The sequence below is a fragment of the Carassius auratus genome, unplaced genomic scaffold, assembly GCF_003368295.1.
Source record: "Carassius auratus strain Wakin unplaced genomic scaffold, ASM336829v1 scaf_tig00216982, whole genome shotgun sequence".
In the NCBI taxonomy this organism is placed as follows: domain Eukaryota; kingdom Metazoa; phylum Chordata; class Actinopteri; order Cypriniformes; family Cyprinidae; genus Carassius; species Carassius auratus.
Genome location: NW_020528834.1, coordinates 72980 through 90581, shown reverse-complemented (window position 1 = coordinate 90581; position 17602 = coordinate 72980). Strand labels below are relative to the sequence as shown.

The window sequence follows — 17602 nt, the reverse complement described above, 5'->3', positions numbered from 1 at the left end:
GACAGACAGGAAAAGAGAAATATTCATGATGAAAAAAAAACTACTTATTTTACTATCCATATTTAAAACATGACTCAAAAAAGTATTTAAATACTGCCATGAATCATCACCTCTGCATTACATGGATCTTGCCTATGAGTGTAAAAGCAGGTACATTGCAATCAGTACACCTACACTACAGCAAACAGCCCTTGAGAAATGTATGAAACTCATCTTAATAACAGAAAAGGCAAGTTTTTTGTACAATGAAAAAGATTTTAAATAACAATTTATCTCTACAGGGAACACAATGCTGTTGTTTTTCCATATAAAAAATTTTCAGATATTTATTTTCCTGTACAATGAGAGTTGAGAGAAAACAATAAGAATATATATGTTTGAAATCTAGGTGAGTAAATCATGGACTATTTTAAATTTTGGGGTGAAGTGTTCCTTTAAAAATAAGGGAGGTTCTTTGAAGAACTGGGATTTTCACACAATGTGTCCCAGGTGAGCTCAAGCACACTTCGTACCCTGCACAGTGGTTGATGGAACCAGCGAGTGCATTTCCAGAGCCACAAGGAAGGATTCCCACTGGAGTTTTATTGCTTGTTCCCAGTCTGGCCTTTCCATAAGGCCATTTATCACCTGCAAAGAGACACACAGATGAATATTGTTAATCATCTTATTTTACATAGAATATACTTGAAATAGTCTATACAAATTTTGTAGAAAATATATTGATTTTTTTGAGTCAGATGTCCAAGGTTGTGAATGAAGCAAGCAAGATAATAGATAAGATGTAGAGACATTAGGCTTTAAAAGTCAATTGATAACACTTTATTTTAAGGACCATTTCTAACTACTTGCTTAATATTATTACTAGCATACTGGCTGTTTATTAGTACTTATAATGCCTTATTCTGCATGACCATATTTTAGATCCCCCCAAACTTCCCCTATACCTAAACATAATAACCACCTACCTTGGAGTTTATTGAGGGAAAACTTTTAGTTAATAGTGAATATGTGTTCCATAATCTAAAGTTTTATCAGTTTATCAGTCCATCTTTCGTGCCCAATGCTGTCAAAATTTTAAAAGCAAGTGACTGATTTATTTTTCATAAATTATTGTGTATTGCATGCTTTCCTAAGCGTATACATATGTTGTCTGTGATGTACTGCGAAGCCAAAGACAATTTTCCACAAAATGGATAAGTAAAGTAAATTAAAGTAAACCCAGTGGTATCATTCAGGTACTTAAGAAATCAAACTTGTGTAATTTAGAATGTTCTAAACATCCTTTGCTCGTACAGTTATTAAATATTTTCATATCTTCAGCTACTGATAAGAGCCGTTTAACATGTTTTACCCTGTTTTAATAAATTCCACAGATGATCCAAGAAACTTACCAAACAAATTTGCTTTGTAATAAGTTAATTAAATACATGTGACAAAGCAATCGAGATTGTTATGATATTTACCTCGTGCAAGAGTCCCATCTCCAGAAACAATGACGATTCCATCCCATTCTGGTAGCAAGATCTCTTTGATCAACTCACGTGCATGATTCTGACGTTCTGTTTAACAACAAAACCACATACGTCACATCCATTCAATTCAATCAAATTCTTAGGATTGTTGGTCTGAACCATTTGCAGCTGTATGAGTGTGATCGTGCATGTTGTTCTTACCTGTCTGAATGAGGTTGTAGCTGATGTTGGCTTCTCTTATCATTGGAAGTATGTGCGTTTGACACCATTGCATTGCCTGACCCCGGCCACTGAATGGATTGACCAGCAGCATCAGTCGACGGGGACGGGGCAAAATGCTTTTACAAAATTCTGCTCAATAAGAGAGCAAAAACAAGCAAGTGAGGATAAGGACTTCATTTTTAGGCTGAAAACAACACTTAGCCACATCCTAAACTATCTGAATAACAAATTCCATATTTATTCAACAAAATAAAATCAATCACATAGAGTTTCTTACATTAATGCTTCAACTGGATGGCATTTGAGAGCAATTCATTTTCTTTTTATGATTGGAAATTGGGATAGGTCACATCTATCCAGAAAACAGTGAATATACAGTCAAGATCTTAAACTAGATGTTTGCTGGCATTTTGTTAAGATCAAAACTTCTTCTAAACTTCCCATGTGGGTGAAAATTGTGCTGTCTTTTTCAGATTGTTGACTCATGTACTTTCAAATTAACTGAGGCAAGACTTTCCCATCAATTCTTTCACAACTTTGCCTATAAAAGTAATAAAGTACCATTGTTTTTTCTTGTTTAAACAGCTGATTGCAAACATTTGTTTCATTGTTGCTTTAATGTTATTTATAAACATCCAAGTTTTACCTACCAGCATAATTGGACGGATGAAAATATAAATAAATGGTGTGTATTTATATTTTGCACCATTAGAACCACTATACTGACTCAAGATCTGCACACCTAACACAAACTAGCAAACACACTCTTACAAAAATAAATGCAGACAGACATGATTCTTACTAACATAAATTTAGCTCACTATAGAAGAAATCAAAGTGGCATCAAACTAATGACACAACATTAACGCAACAGCACTGACTCAGACGTCTTGAAGAATTAGCAGCATCTGGATGCATTTTTCTCTTTAGTAAAGACACTGAGGGGGTACATTAAACGTTTCCCACTAACAAAAGCAAAGACATATCTGAGACAAAGCATGTTTGAATGATCAAACCCTGACACCCACCTGTAGTGGAGTTGACATCCATCCCCCTCAGAAGGCTCTGTATGGCAGTGTTCCATTTCTCCGCCTCAACTCTGCTCTCTGCCAAGTATGCCCTCACCTGTCTGTGTCTAGAGACACCTTTCCGACGATGTCCCTGAGGGTACCAGTAAAGCACCAGCAAAGGAGGGGCCGGCGAGCGTGGGCAGCTGCATCCGGTCAGTTCCGCCAGTGGCAGGATCAGCCTGGACTGCTTTCCAATACGTGGAGACAACCGCTGACATGGATAATGAGTTGGTGTGAGGGTCAGGGCATAGTTGGTGGAGGCGGGGCTGGAAGGCAAAGAAACACCTCCAGAGCTGTTGGGGCAGCTGTCGCTGTTACTTCCACTTCCTCCTCCTCCGCTGCTCCAACCGCCGAACTGTCCATGGAGCAGAGCCTCCTCAGTCGTAGATGGGCTCTCTGGGCCTGGGGAGCGCATATTGGACGTCTGGGCTCAAAAGGTAGTGCCACTGGGATGGGGAAAGTATGTTTGGACTATACAGCTTGAATGCCCCATGTAGGGTTCTTTCTTCTGATTGTAGAGATTACTTTCTGGATGGATGCACTACTTGTTCTGAAAAGTGTTAGGTTTAAGCCCAAATAATGGGCTTAGACGTAAACTGAGTTAAAATTAAAAATTACAAATGATGACAGTGTTTCAACAGGTGTCTTTCAAAACACAAGAAAACTTCAGCAGGCTTTTCTGTCCCTGATAGTGTTAAATCCTTTCCATCAGTGCATTTTTCTTGAAAACAATGCTAAATCCTGTTAGGATCATCTAATCAAAAACACAATACAAGAAGGAGATTTCCCGTTTAGTATTGCAAGTATCCCAACAAAAATGACAGTTTTGTTATAAAAACGAAGATGTACAAGATTAAGATGTCAGATTATTTGCTTTTCTCTCTTTGACTGACTGCACTGGCAAAATGTCACAATATGAAAAAAGTCAAGGTTTTGTCAAGGTTAAATGGTACGGTGTATGCATCTGAATAAGTAACCATTAAACAGATTTTCTTCAGTAATTAATTTAACAATTTTCCATTCTTACAAATTGTTTAAATAAAATAGGAAGCACAATTTCAAATAACAGTGCATTGTCTTAAGGTCAGCAAACTTACAAATGACTAAAAATAAACACAAACTAAGGTTATAATAACACAAAACAAGCACAGAGAGCAAACGTAACGGCCCAGCCGAGGATATTGTTTGAGAAGTATCAAATGAAACCTTATCAAGGTGGTTGACTAAAAATACAGTTCCTCTCCAAAAACAACAAGGATTAGGAAATGATAGAGATGAACAGGGATGTCACTTCTGGTTTTGGTTTAAAATAGTGTCAGAGACTGTAGTAGTGCGGAGAAATCATGTGTTTTTGTTCAACCAATAAAAAAAAATTGCCAGAAAATCCAGGATTTTATATCCATGAACGCTGAATTCTGTTCTTCAACCCTTGCAAGATGGTCCTCAAAATAGTAAAATAAATAAAACACAGAATACAGAACGAGTAGGACAGCTGGAACAGGGTCTCAGGGCATGGTAAACCTCTTTATCCGATGTTAAAGGTGCCCTGCTGCGCAGAGAAGAAAAGGTTTGGAGAGAGACAGAAAGAGAAAGATTACCTTTCGCAGTTAAACGTGATATTCTACATCCTAAAAAGCGATATATATGAACCCTAAGAACATGAACAATATATTATTCTAAATAGAAGTTGAGGACCTTTTATTATGGAAGATGTACTACCTTCCAAATGTTTTTTTTTTTTTTTCTTGAAAGAAGTCTCTTAATTCAACTTAAAATAACTTTATATATTAATATGTTTTAAACTGTAATGTATTCCTGTAATGGCAAAAAAGCTACATTTTTAGCAGACAGTCTGGGGTGGAATTACACCTGTCCTGCATCAATCTTGGATGACACTACATAATGTAAATTCCGCAATTGAGCCTGAAACGCAACACCAGGACCATGAATGAAAACTACAGTTGAGATGTAATCGCAATTTTTTACTCAGTGGAGATCAGGAATGTTTGAAATGTGAACCGACGACAGATTCAACAGATTAAGCTCTCATAGTATGAGCATAGGCTGACAGGAAATGCCTGCAATTGAGAGGCCTAATTTATTGACACAGTCTGTAAATATCTAGAATGAAATGGATGTCTGTGTATGATGTTCAAGCTGTAGTTCAACATTCTGCAGACTTTGTTTTGGAAATTGACCAAAATCCAGATATACTCTTATCATGCACTTTAATTTTCTGCTTGTTAAGACTTCTGCGAAATCAATGCAGAAGTCTTAATAATTGTTAAAAACTCAAATAAACTTGTCCACTTTGTCCTCATGTGTCCCTGAAAAGTTGGCCGGCGACACTGTCAAGTAATCAAAACCCACAGTAGACCAAAAGTACATTCCTCTCTCAGGCTGTCTCAAGCTTTACCTTTCAGGAGCCAAAAGGAGCTCTGTTGGCTGTCTGGGTTCTCACACATGCGTGCACGCTTTGACCCTTTCATCACAAAGAGTTTTAATGCAATGTTTTTGTTTTGCATTAAATGATATGATTGTTTCAAGACCTATTCAGTTACGCCAAAGCAATTTCAAAGGCTTTGACTATAATTAGTCAGTTGCGACCTCACAGATTATAAACTAAAAGCACTAATGACCTTTGCTCACGGTTGCTTTACCTTTCTTTAGGTGAGTCGTTATGAAATTAAAAACAATGTTGCCAGTTGAGCACAGGTAAAATGCAAAGCTCTGTCACATTGCAAATCAAATAACTTTATAAAATTAAAAAAGCGTCTCAGAATGTTAAAGGTGTTCAGTCAGCTGTCACAGTCACAAATTCATTTAAGTGTTACGAGTGGGAAATCAGGCTTTCATGATCTGAGTGTACTTGCATTAAATCAGGGTTTTACATGCAAAAGGCAGCTCATCTAGTGATATTTGTGAGTTTATGAGGTATGATCATAAAAGTGAATGCAGAAACAAAATGCATCTATGATATCTTGTACAAAAAGGCAAAATGCGATTTTAAACCATCATAGAAACGAATGGCAAGAAAATTAATAAGTGCAACTGCAGTTTCTTAGCAACTCAGAGCCAAACTCACATATAAACACAGCTAACTTAGCTGATGTCAGGCCAACACAAGAAACTAGCATATCACATGAATATGAGTGGACTTTCTTTTTAACTGTGGAAGTTAAAATCGTAAAGCTGGTAAAGACAAAATTCGGTTGTATCGATGAAGACAACAGAGTATTCAGCAAACATGTGTCATTTCAATAGCCAAGCTGACGGGAGCTCGAGACATCAAACTGAAAACGGATCCGCTTCTGTTTAAATTGTTCACCAAATAGGGAGTACTAGAAACTTTTATGTGTCTTACGGAAATAAATGACTATAGTAATAATAACAATAAACGACAGAGAGAGATTAATACAGTACTTACCTGTTTGTTTGTTTGTTTTTTGCCCCCCCACCCCCGGCGAGTTATCCAGGTTTCCTGAGCTGTAGAGGAGGGAGGCACGAGCGGTTTCAGGAACACTATCGACACGGTGGGCGGAGACAACAGGATGATTGACGTGTTAAACTTACAATCATCAAATACAATCTGTGTGGCCAGCCCTTATCATTGATAAAACACGCTTTTGCGCGTTGTTGAAGACCTTGTTTGCTACTTTTATATTCTGTTTGATTATTGTAGAGAGAGATATTTAACATTTAATTTTATTACGACTATACAGTTATTTGCAGTTAATGTTTAGTTTTGTTCAGTCAAATTATGCACAGCACTGAAGCTAACTCACATACATATAAAATCAAGCGTATTTAAAGAATAGAAAAAGGCTGAGAACCTTAAGGGCAGAACATTTTTTTGATCATGTTTTGTTAACAGACCTTGATACTTCACCTGTATACTGTTTTATTTATTTTATAATGAAACTGTGAAAAGAGGTTATATGTCTGCATTCAGAGATGTGGAATGAAATTAAATTAAATGCTTAATAAAACATTAATCATAACTGAAATGGTCATTTATATATTTAATGAGATCATTTATATAAGTGTAGCATATATGTTATAAAAATAGTTTAAGAAACATGAACAATCAAGATGTCAATACTATTCAAAAGATTTGGAGTAATTTGGTTCAAGGTTTCACAAAGAGAAAAAGAAATATGTAATTATCTGATTGGGCAAAATTATGAATTAATGTTAAAGAGCTATTTTTACTCATATATTTATTTAAGATAAAAAGATTCACGTTCATGTTAGAAAATATATTGTTCTGATAAGAAATGATGGATAATTTGGATAAAAATGGATAATAACATTTTCTATTTTTATCATTATAATTATTTCTAATTTGATCATATTAAGTCAAGGAAAACAAAAACAAAAAATAATAATAATAAAAAAAGGTAAATTGATTCAGTCAAGAAGGTAAATCATGATTATCATGTATTATTATAATAGCTATTGAAAATTCCCATAGGAATAGGCCCCATATCTAAATTATTGTGTTTTTCTGTTATTGATATTTTGCATTTAAAAATCAAATCTGAAATAAATCTAATCAAATAAAATGTCATCATTATTACACACTCTCCCTCAATCAATTCCTTTATAAAAACACATTTTTCAGGTATTACATTTTCCTATACAAACTAGTACAGTCGTTACAAATAAATAAAAATGTTGTTAGGCCCAGGAGAAGTCGATTTTTGTAAAGAGAATGGTCTTTTCCGTAAATATAACCTTTCACCCAATGCGGAAATGGTCACAACTTGAGAAATGATTGACAGACATTTTTAATGAATCACAAGAACGAAAAAAAGACGAGAGGCGGGACCTTCAGTAGCGAGCGGTGGGCGGAGTCTGCCGTCCATCTTTAATGTACTACTGAACAGAAGGGGGACTGACGAGCTAAAAAAATTACCAAATTTGAAACAAGGAATTAGCGGATATATTGGTCGTGGCTGTCACATAGAGATACTGACGAATATTACACACGTTTGAAAAAGGTATACGACGACTGTGCATTCAATTTCAACAGTTTAAATCCCTCACACCTTCTGTTGGAAAAACTATGTGTGTGCTAGCAGATCGTTAGCCGTCAGCGCTGCTCGACATCTCAACAAGAGCAGCTTAATCCATAATAACTGCAGAAATATACATTATACTGTCTATATATACTGCTAGGGTTACATATTATGAGTGTAGATGAGGTATGGCGATGAAATAACGCTAATCTAACACGTTAGCATCTTGGTGGCTAGTGCTCAGTGATCAGAGGCTGCGTAAATCTGCGTGAACGCGCTGTGGTAGTGTTGGCGTTACCGTCCAAGTGATTTAAACTATGAGGACGATCAAGGCTTGCTGTCATCAAAATTCTTCATATTTTTTCTTATTTAGGGGGATTGCAAAGGTGAAAGTTGTGTTTATTTCTTGACCTGGAAAGAACTCGATTAAAATGTAACTTTGAAGGTAGTAGTTCATCGTTTTGTGGGCTTTGGCAAATTAATTAAGCGGGGTGTTATGATATCAGACTATTCTATAGAGATGAGATCTATTTTAGGAGCAGTAGAAAAACTTACCATCTGCCTTCACACTGAATACGGTATAAGTTACCAGTCTCTCTGATGTGCTTGCAGTGACAGAAGGTATGAAGACAGTATCATAGCGAAGCCATGGCTGATAAGAGAAAACTACAAGGTAAGATAATATCTCTACTCTCCCCTGCCAGTTGCATATACGCAGAAGCTTCTTTTGAGAGGTTTTCTAAATCATCATATGATCTTAAGACTTCATATGCTCAAACCAGGTGAAATAGATCGATGTTTGAAAAAAGTTGCTGAAGGCGTCGAACAATTTGAAGACATTTGGAAAAAGGTGAGACGTTAACAACTCAAAAGCCAATGTGTAATTCAAAAAGCTAAAGGAATCGTGCACCTGTTGTTGTATTTTAATAATCCATTTCATTCTCAGCTTCATAATGCAGCCAATGCCAATCAGAAGGAAAAATATGAAGCCGATCTCAAGAAAGAGATAAAAAAGCTCCAGGTGAGGATGTGCTCGTTCTATATTTAGCTTCTTTTAAGGCTTTCTGGAATCGTGTGAACATGGATTAATTACAAACAGAGAAGCATTTCTTGCTGTTGGACTAAGTTGCACTTTTGGATCACTTCTTGGGCAATGAATTTAGAGAAGCGAAACTAGCTGTTGCGTAGAATGAATTATTGTACACTTTCTTTAGAACCAAGAGAAAAATATGTGTTCGCAATCAGTATAATTGTTCTCACCTGTTTTTCTTCTTAGCGGCTACGAGACCAGATTAAGACATGGGTGGCGTCCAATGAGATCAAAGACAAACGGCAGCTAGTGGAGAACCGGAAGCTTATTGAAACGGTACAAGGGTTTTGCCTGATTCCTCAATGCTATTTTATTGGAATGCGCTTAAAACAGTGTGCAAAATACTTGTGTACTTTTGATAAAAATATCAGTGCATTGGCTTAACACTTACATTTTGCCTCATGAATTCTTAGATATATTTCTCACGTTTAATGTCAAGATTGGACTGCTTAACCTGGATCACTGTCTCTTTCTTCTCAGCAAATGGAGCGATTTAAGGTTGTTGAAAGAGAAACCAAGACAAAAGCCTACTCTAAAGAGGGGCTGGGCTTGGCTCAGAAAGTGGACCCGGCGCAGAAAGAGAAGGAGGAAACAGAACAGTGGCTCACGGTACAAGAGGGCTCATGGATAACATTGTGGGTAGAAAAACTGTGAACAGGATGCAAGTAGTGCACTAATGACATGATTTCTCTCTCTCACAGAACACAATAGACACTTTGAACATGCAGGTGGACCAGTTTGAGAGTGAAGTTGAGTCCCTCTCTGTTCAAACACGGAAGAAGAAAGGAGACAAAGAGGTCGGCATTTCACTTTCCATTTCTCCTCATCCTTTCCTCTGCTTTTCTTATTTTATTACAGATTTGCTTTCCTATATATGTATTCAATATTATGTGAAGCCTCACTGTTTAAGACCTCAGATTGTTCTCAGCTTCTCACACATTTCTGTCCTATGGAAAGCTGTTTATTGTGTTTGTGTTTAGAAGCAGGATCGGATTGAAGAGCTAAAGAGGTTAATCGAAAGACACCGGCACCACATTCTTATGCTAGAGACCATCTTGAGGATGTTGGATAATGATTCGATCCAGGTTGACGCTATCCATAAGATCAAAGATGATGTGGAATATTATATTGACTCTTCACAAGACCCAGACTTCGAAGAGAATGAGTTCATCTATGATGATCTGGATTTGGAGGAAATACGTAAGTTTGTGTGTGCGTGGGATGGAAGTTTTTTTTTTTTAAATGATATGGCTTTGTCAAGATGGGTCGCATTTCTAAACATCTCTTTCTCTCTAGCAACAACTTTGATTGCAACGCCTCCTCAGGGCCATATTGAAGATGAGATGTTCCTTCCGTCCAGCAGCACACCGACCTCCACCACTTCCTCTTCCCCCATCCCTCCATCTCCTGCAACAGGCCCAATGGTAAACCATTTTCTCGCATTCTTCCTCTTGTCTCAGTCTAGTCTGCATAGGATTTTGGTCATTTTTGTATGACATAGAAACACCCATCATGCGCTTTTTCGTACCTTTTATTGACCTTTGGTCACAGAATTAATTGTCTTACTATATATTGTGTGTGAATGTTTTACTCAGGAGATTTCGGAGGAAAAGAGAGGTCGATCTACAGACAGTGAAGTCTGTCAGGTGAGACCTCAGCATCAGTGTCAGTTAAAGGTTGTTCCATACCTGTATGACTTTATTTCAGTGAATGGAAACTAAAGCTTTCAAACTTAAAGAAGGGTGCAAAAACATTCTAAAAGTAATCATATGACTTGATACAAAAAGATAAAATACTCCCAAGTTGTATGAACCACTTTTTGGAGCTTTTGTTTCTTTTTAAAATGGCTGTTTTAAGTGAACAATCCCTTTAAATCACATGTATGCTTAATGAAAAAGATGTGTTTCTAACCTCATGGCTTTCTTACTCTGATCAGTCTCCTGTGAAGAATGGCAACCCATCTCTCTCGTCGTTCTCGTCATCCGCCTCATCGTCGGGCTCCTCCTCAGGCTCCTCCTCTTCCTCTTCACTGGTTTCTGTGGCGACTGCTGTTGGTGGCTGCACAGCGATCTCTGGGAGCAGCAGTCTGCTGGGAAGCTTTAGCAGCGCAGTGCAGCAGCATGTTCCTCAGTCTCAGCAGCAAGCACAGGTCAAACTCTCCTCGACATCTACACCCTCCAACAACACACCTAGTCCTCCTAGCCACCCCACGTTACCTGCCTCCACCACTGCCTCTCTGCCTAGTTCCAGCACACCTGGCCCAGTAACTTCCAGTTCCCAGTCCCAGGCCTCATCTGTTCTTGGGGTTGAGGGCTCTAGACTGGGTTTGGGCCTTGTGAAGGGGAGCGTGACAGTGACCAGCAGCAGTAGTGGAGCTCAGATGCCAGGTCTGGGCATGGCAGGCTTGTCTGGTTCTCTCAACACCATGGCGGCGCTTCTCTCAGGCTCTAACCCTGCTCCCTATGCCCAGGCAGCTGCTGGAGGAACATCAGGTGGTGCCTCCAGTGGTCCAGTAGGGAGCAGTAGTGGTAGTTCTGGCATGTCTATACCGAGCGGAGGTGCAGGGGGAACTAACACGGGCGCAACCAGTAATGGCACGGGGACAGGGGTTGGTATCAGCTTGCTAGGGTCCAGTCCGGGTCATGGTTCTCTGACCGGAGGGATTCTAAACCTGGTACCGGGCCAGACGGCTCTCCAGGGGTCTGCACAGATACCTGTGAGCCATGTGGGCACAGCACCTGGAGGAGGAACTGGAGAGAGCGGGTTGGGTGGAAATGGAAGCAGTTCTGTGGCAAGTGCAGGAGTGGGGACAAACGTAGCACCTGCAAGACCACCTAGCGGCCTCAAACAAAATGGAGCAACCAGTGAGTTTTTTTTATCTGGCCATTACCGATTTTCCGGACTATAAATCGCAATTCTTTTCATAGTTTGGCTGGTCCTGCGACTTATAGTCAGGTGCGACTTCTCTAAATTAATTGTACATGAACCAAGAGAAAATATTACCGTCTACAGCCGCGAGAGGGCGCTCTATGCTGCTCAGTGCTCCTGTAGCATACCACTGAAAACATAGAGCGCCCTCTCATGGCTGTAATGTTTTCTCTTCGTTCTAAATATATGCAACTTACAGTCCAGTGCGACTTATAGTCCGAAAAATAGGGTACTTATCCACTGTATTTACCAATTTATAATTTTAAGTTTAGGATTTATGAGTAGGAATAAATGTTTAGCTGAAGATAATGGTTGTATTCTTTCATCTCTTAATAAAGCTATTAAAACCTATTATTATTATTATTATTATTATTATTATTATAAATTTCTCCTTATAAAGATCTATTATAATTATCATTAGCTTTTTATAATTTATTTAAAATAATCGTTATTTTCTTTTATTTCTTTAATTTTTATTGTTCTGTTTAATTGTTTTTTAGTATTTTATTTCAATTATTATTGTTATTAGTAATTTAATTCAGAATTCTTTAAATATATTTTTTCAATATTATGAATCTTTTAAATTACTGCCTTTTATAGTTATGATTATTATTGTTATAATAATAGTAATTATTATTTCTCTTTTAAATTGTTTTTTTGTTTATCTTTTTATCCCTTTTAAAATGTTATAATTTATTATTATTATTATTATTATTATTGGTTTAAATTGATCCTTATTTTTCTACATACAGGTTACAGTGCTGTGGTTGCAGACAACACACCAGACTCCTCACTTAGCAGTGCCAGCCAATCACAAAACAGCCATTCCTCCTCCTCGAGCTCATCAACCAATCAAATGTGAGTGTGCATCTGCATATCTTTGAGTTGTAGCTAACATAACAGTAATATGATTGATTTATTGATTGTTGCTGTTGTTCTCTCTCCAACTTCCTCTGTATTATAGTCTGGATAATGGCCCCAGTTTATTGAGTTCTATCACTCTACCCCCCTCCTCCCCATCACCCTCCTTCACTGACAACACACCTGGTGGTGGGAGTCTGCTAAATGGCCCACACTCCTATACACTCAACACAGAAGCCATCAAGGTGTGTCTTTTATCCTGGTTAGACTAGATTCAGACTGTCAGTGGCACACAATTCACTCACTTCAGCTTTACGTTTCTCAAAAGGAATTTCCTCCAAATGCAATAAAATCGATTTTAATAGTGCTGTTTCCTATGTAATTCCGTTTGGGTCTCTCGCAGGCTCCTGAACCACCGAGCTCTCTGAAAGCTATGGCAGAGCGGGCTGCCCTGGGATTGACACTGGATGGAGAGATTTCATCACTACACCTCCCAGATCGAGGTACCTTACAGAAATAGTTAAAACCACTCATTTTCAGTACCTATTTAACTGGCATACATGGTTATTTGAAGTACTGTCAGTCATCTCCCCTCAGTATACTTCAAGCTTATGATTAAATGACTCAACCGCACACAGCCCACCCGGTCTAACAGCTAGACTGCAGTTTAATGTGCCAGATTATATGTTACGTAAGGTACAGGCTGGTATAATCTTCACAAACTCTAAAAATGTCTTTCTTTTAAATCTTTACTCAGCCCCACCTGGACCCACAACGGCCCCTCAGCCTGCCGTTTCAGAGGTCAACCTGCCGCCAACTTTAGGGGCATGTCCGCTAGGTCCCACCCCCCTCAGTAAAGAGCAGCTTTACCAACAGGCAATGCAGGAGTCAACATGGACGCACATGCCCCACCCGTCCGATTCAGAGAGAATCAGGTACACAATATGCTATCTAGTATAAACGCTGAGTAAAATGAGTGTTTTTATTTCCTTGTGAAGACATCAGGAAAGCTGCTCCTCAAGCTGAAGATGTGGGCCTGACATGAGTCGTTTTTTTTATTTTTGTCCGTTTGTAGGCAGTATCTGATGAGAAACCCCTGTCCTACACCGCCATTCCACCACCAGGTTCCCCCACATCATTCGGACTCTATCGAGTTCTACCAGAGATTGTCCACTGAAACGCTCTTCTTCATTTTCTACTACCTGGAGGTCTGTGTTTGTTGCTTTTAAATAAGCACATGTGTTGGATGTTGCAGTCTTCCAAATGTTTCTCTTGGTTGGCATTCTACCTCAGGGCACAAAGGCGCAGTACTTGTCGGCTAAAGCACTGAAGAAGCAATCGTGGAGGTTCCACACCAAATACATGATGTGGTTCCAACGGCACGAGGAACCCAAGACCATCACTGATGAGTTCGAACAGGTACAAACCCACTACAGTTTTCATGCTCAACACTGAAAATAAATATGGCAAACTGAGTTTTTTTTTTTTTTTACACACATACTTTTTCCCTGGGCAATAAGCAATGTCCAATCGTAAATGATTGAATACTTTGAGTCAATTTTGTTCAAAGGCTTGATCAAACCAGTTAGTAAACCTGTGAATCAGTTTGAATGATTCGTTCAGTTCTCTGACGCACAAGCTGAGCTGTCTGCAGCGGTTCTTACTTGGAGTTTTAACAGAAAGTTTAAGCACACCAAGAGCATTGAAGACTTGGCTTTGGATCTACAGTCAGTTGAAAGTAAATCTGCAAAGGCTGTTGTTTGCTAGCTATGAAGATCTTTATTAGATGAACACAGGGTGTTGTCGTCTACAGTTCAACATGTATGACTTAGGCTACATTTGATTACAGTACACAATACCACTGACATTACCAGTTTGTTGGATGTATAACTCTAAAATATTATTTTTACATTAAATAAGCTGTCACAGAGTATGTAATGAATACCCTCCAAACCTGTGTTAGCTCTGTTCCAGAAGGAATGCCTTTGCCTAGATTTCCACAATATTTATGCTTGCAGAAATATACATTTGTTTACATTTTGCAGAACAGAAGGAAGAAGATCTGTCAATGTGCATTTGGTTGGTATTGTTAAGATGTTCTGTATAGGTTATTTATACATGTACATAATGAATATACTTTAAAATATAATTTCATTCAGTGATGCAAATCAGAATTTTCATCATCTGGTACTCCAGTTTTCATGATCCTTCAAAAAATATTTATAATATGTTGATTTATTATAAGTGCTGGACAGTTTTTCTGCCTAATATTTTTGTTTAGGATTCTTTGATTAGAAAGCTAAAAAGAACATCATTGATAGTAAATCAACATATTGGAATGATTTCTGAAGGATTATGTGACACTGAAGACTAACTATTCAGACTAGTACTTTTAGTTTTACTTGAGTAAATATTTCTATAAGTACTTTTACTTGAATACAGTTTTTGCGTACTCTACTCATCTCTGTAGAGCCATTACTCCAGTCGTCAGTGTCACATATTCTTTAGAAATCATTTCTTATATGCAGATTTGCTGTTTGAGGAACATTTCTTAATGTTGAGACAGTCATTGCTTAATACTTTTTGGTAATTTAGTTTTATGAATCTTTAATGAATAGAAAGCAGTATTCATTTGCAATATAAATCTTGTTTTAAACGTTATAATGTCTTTACCGTTGCTTGAATTTGCGATTTCAATAGAATGCATCCTTGCTAAATAACAGTATTAATTTCTTTTTAAAAAATCTATAATGTTTTTACAGTTTAATAAATATACAAATGAACACATTTGCATATCCTACAAACTGGAACCATTTTAAGAGCCCTATTTTCTATGATGTAATAATATGCTTGAAATTTCTAAATTCCGTTTAAATGAATATATTCTCTTTCTGTCTGTAGGGCACGTACATTTACTTTGACTATGAAAAGTGGGGCCAGAGAAAAAAGGAAGGATTTACCTTTGAGTACAGATACCTGGAGGATAGAGACCTGCAGTGACTGACGGAGAGAGAGAGAGAGAGAGAGCGATCGCTACGACAGAGAAAACGCTGCTGTTAACATTCCGAGATGAACTCTATGTCGTGGTTAAAGTTGGATGTGATGATGGCCTTTTTCTTTAAAAGAGAGAGAGAGCAGGGGGTCGAGTGCCTGTTTACATACAAACATTTGAACCTCCATTAACGTTGAGTCTTTATGCCCTTCATTTCTGTTCTAACTGAAAACCCCACCTAGTCAAACAGAAATGAAAGGAAACCATTTGATTTTGCCACAGTCAAAACATTTTTGCTCATAGTTTGTGTTTGGTGGAGTGCTGCATTAGCGAGTCTTATCCTCTTTGATGACATATACTGACTATGATGTACCGGCACTATGCGAGATCCCAAGTCTAATGCATTGATTGGTTGTTCTTAGTTCATTGAGCCCCTCTGGGAGTGTTGAGGCACTGTGACTTTGCCTTGCGAGATAACGTGTCGATCATTAAATTGCTATGCAATTGAATTCCTCTCGACCTCCCTACCTTTATCATTACCTAAATGTGGTTTCCTAGACCACAAAGAAATATGGCGTTGATAGGGTAATGTTCTGTAGCATCTCTTACATTTGTTACCAAGCAAGGTGGGTTGAAGTTGTCAGCCTTCAGAGTGGCGTGTGATTATTTGTCTGTTAAACATGGCATGAGTGATCTCACTTCAAAAAATATCTAATAAAAAGACAGAGTAAAATATGTAAAGTTAAAAACCTTATTTTTCTTTCTTTCAGTGTCCTCTAGGTTGTCCATTGCTGAATATTTTTGTTGTGTAAAAATGCATGTAAAGCAAAAGCCTTCCCCGAACTGTCCTAGTTATTATTGAAGTCACATCTCAAAATTATTCTTACATGCTCTGCTGCACAGTTTCCCAAAACAAAAATAAATGATCATTGTCCTGTTACTTCATGTATAAGGCAAAGCTTTTTCGAACACCCCACAGAATCCCACGTGAGTTTCCATTCATTTCAGTTTTCTCTATTGTTTGGGGAGAACGACGGGCTCGACCAACACTCAAAATGAGATAAATGTGATGAGAGAAAGTATTTTTGATGCACAGGGCAGCTGATTGCATTTGTCTCTCCAGTAATAAACACCATCATCCTTGCCTTTTTTGACATGGACAGGACAGCATGCGATTGTGATGTCGCGTCGTAGGTTGGGAGGAAACAAAAAACAGAGTTGTAAAATTTCAATAAATTACTTTTGTGATGCCATATCAGTGTTCTTGTTGTCTCCAAAAACAAGACCATATATACAATGAGCAAGTGTGGATCTATATATATATATATATATATATATATAACCAATCCAAATATGCACATGTAAATGATAATATACATCATCAATCAGTTGCAACCAGATGGAGCAAACAATAGTGTAACTGTTCCTTACCCCACTTAAGTAAACATAAAATGGATGAGAAATATTTAAGTTTAATTTTATATCATGTGAGAACACTTTACAAGATTGATTACCAGAGGCAAGAGTCAAACATGCAATTAAGTTGGCACACTGCATAATTCATACTGATATAATAAGACAAGCCTGCAATTGACTAACAAGAAGTGTATAATAAAACATTAAAAAGATCATATCTTGATAATTATTTTTCATTTTTGTAACTCAAAAATGAGCGGCGCACTACTTCCTGTCAATTAATCTTGAATGTGATTCTCATAAAAAAAAGAAAAAAGAAATCCAGCATGACATGGTGATCATTATGTAAGAAATGACAAGGTGAAAATGTCACAATTATTAGAATTCATTTAAAATGCATTACGTAACTATGAAATGTGGCATAACAGGATTGACAGAATAAAAGTGACACCAGAATTTCTTTAAATACATATTTATCCTAGTTAAAACAGCCTTGTTTTGCAACCATTTATTGCCACAATCCATCCTAC

At 37.6% G+C, this 17602-nt stretch overlaps 1 protein-coding gene, 1 long non-coding RNA gene and 1 pseudogene across 4 annotated transcripts; 1 reads left to right on the top strand and 2 right to left on the bottom strand.

The window, feature by feature from the left end:
• Positions 1-427: 427 nt before the first annotated feature.
• Positions 428-3179, bottom strand: LOC113099621 (sphingosine kinase 2-like; annotated as a pseudogene).
• An 870-nt stretch (positions 3180-4049) lies between these two features.
• On the bottom strand, positions 4050-6452 carry LOC113099622 (uncharacterized). Its single transcript, XR_003289486.1, has 2 exons — positions 6192-6452; positions 4050-4313 (listed from the first exon to the last, which is right to left on the bottom strand). It is a non-coding gene; the product is annotated as an uncharacterized LOC113099622 (long non-coding RNA).
• Positions 6453-7613: 1161 nt separating this feature from the next.
• Positions 7614-16909, top strand: LOC113099617 (CCR4-NOT transcription complex subunit 3-like). Of its 3 annotated transcripts, none has more exons than XM_026264496.1 (18): positions 7614-7767; positions 8398-8458; positions 8568-8635; positions 8732-8806; positions 9062-9151; positions 9356-9484; positions 9577-9672; positions 9862-10075; positions 10172-10299; positions 10471-10521; positions 10812-11739; positions 12556-12661; positions 12768-12909; positions 13068-13167; positions 13422-13599; positions 13740-13872; positions 13958-14083; positions 15566-16909. In XM_026264496.1, exons 2-18 carry the CDS (start codon positions 8434-8436, stop codon positions 15662-15664), a joined length of 2688 nt encoding a protein of 895 aa, XP_026120281.1. In that variant the 5' UTR covers positions 7614-7767; positions 8398-8433; the 3' UTR covers positions 15665-16909. The 3 variants fall into 3 exon arrangements, with proteins under 3 accessions (XP_026120281.1, XP_026120280.1, XP_026120282.1); XM_026264495.1 differs by having other exon boundaries at positions 9856-10075; XM_026264497.1 differs by lacking the exon at positions 10471-10521 and having other exon boundaries at positions 9856-10075.
• The last annotated feature ends 693 nt before the right edge of the window (positions 16910-17602 follow it).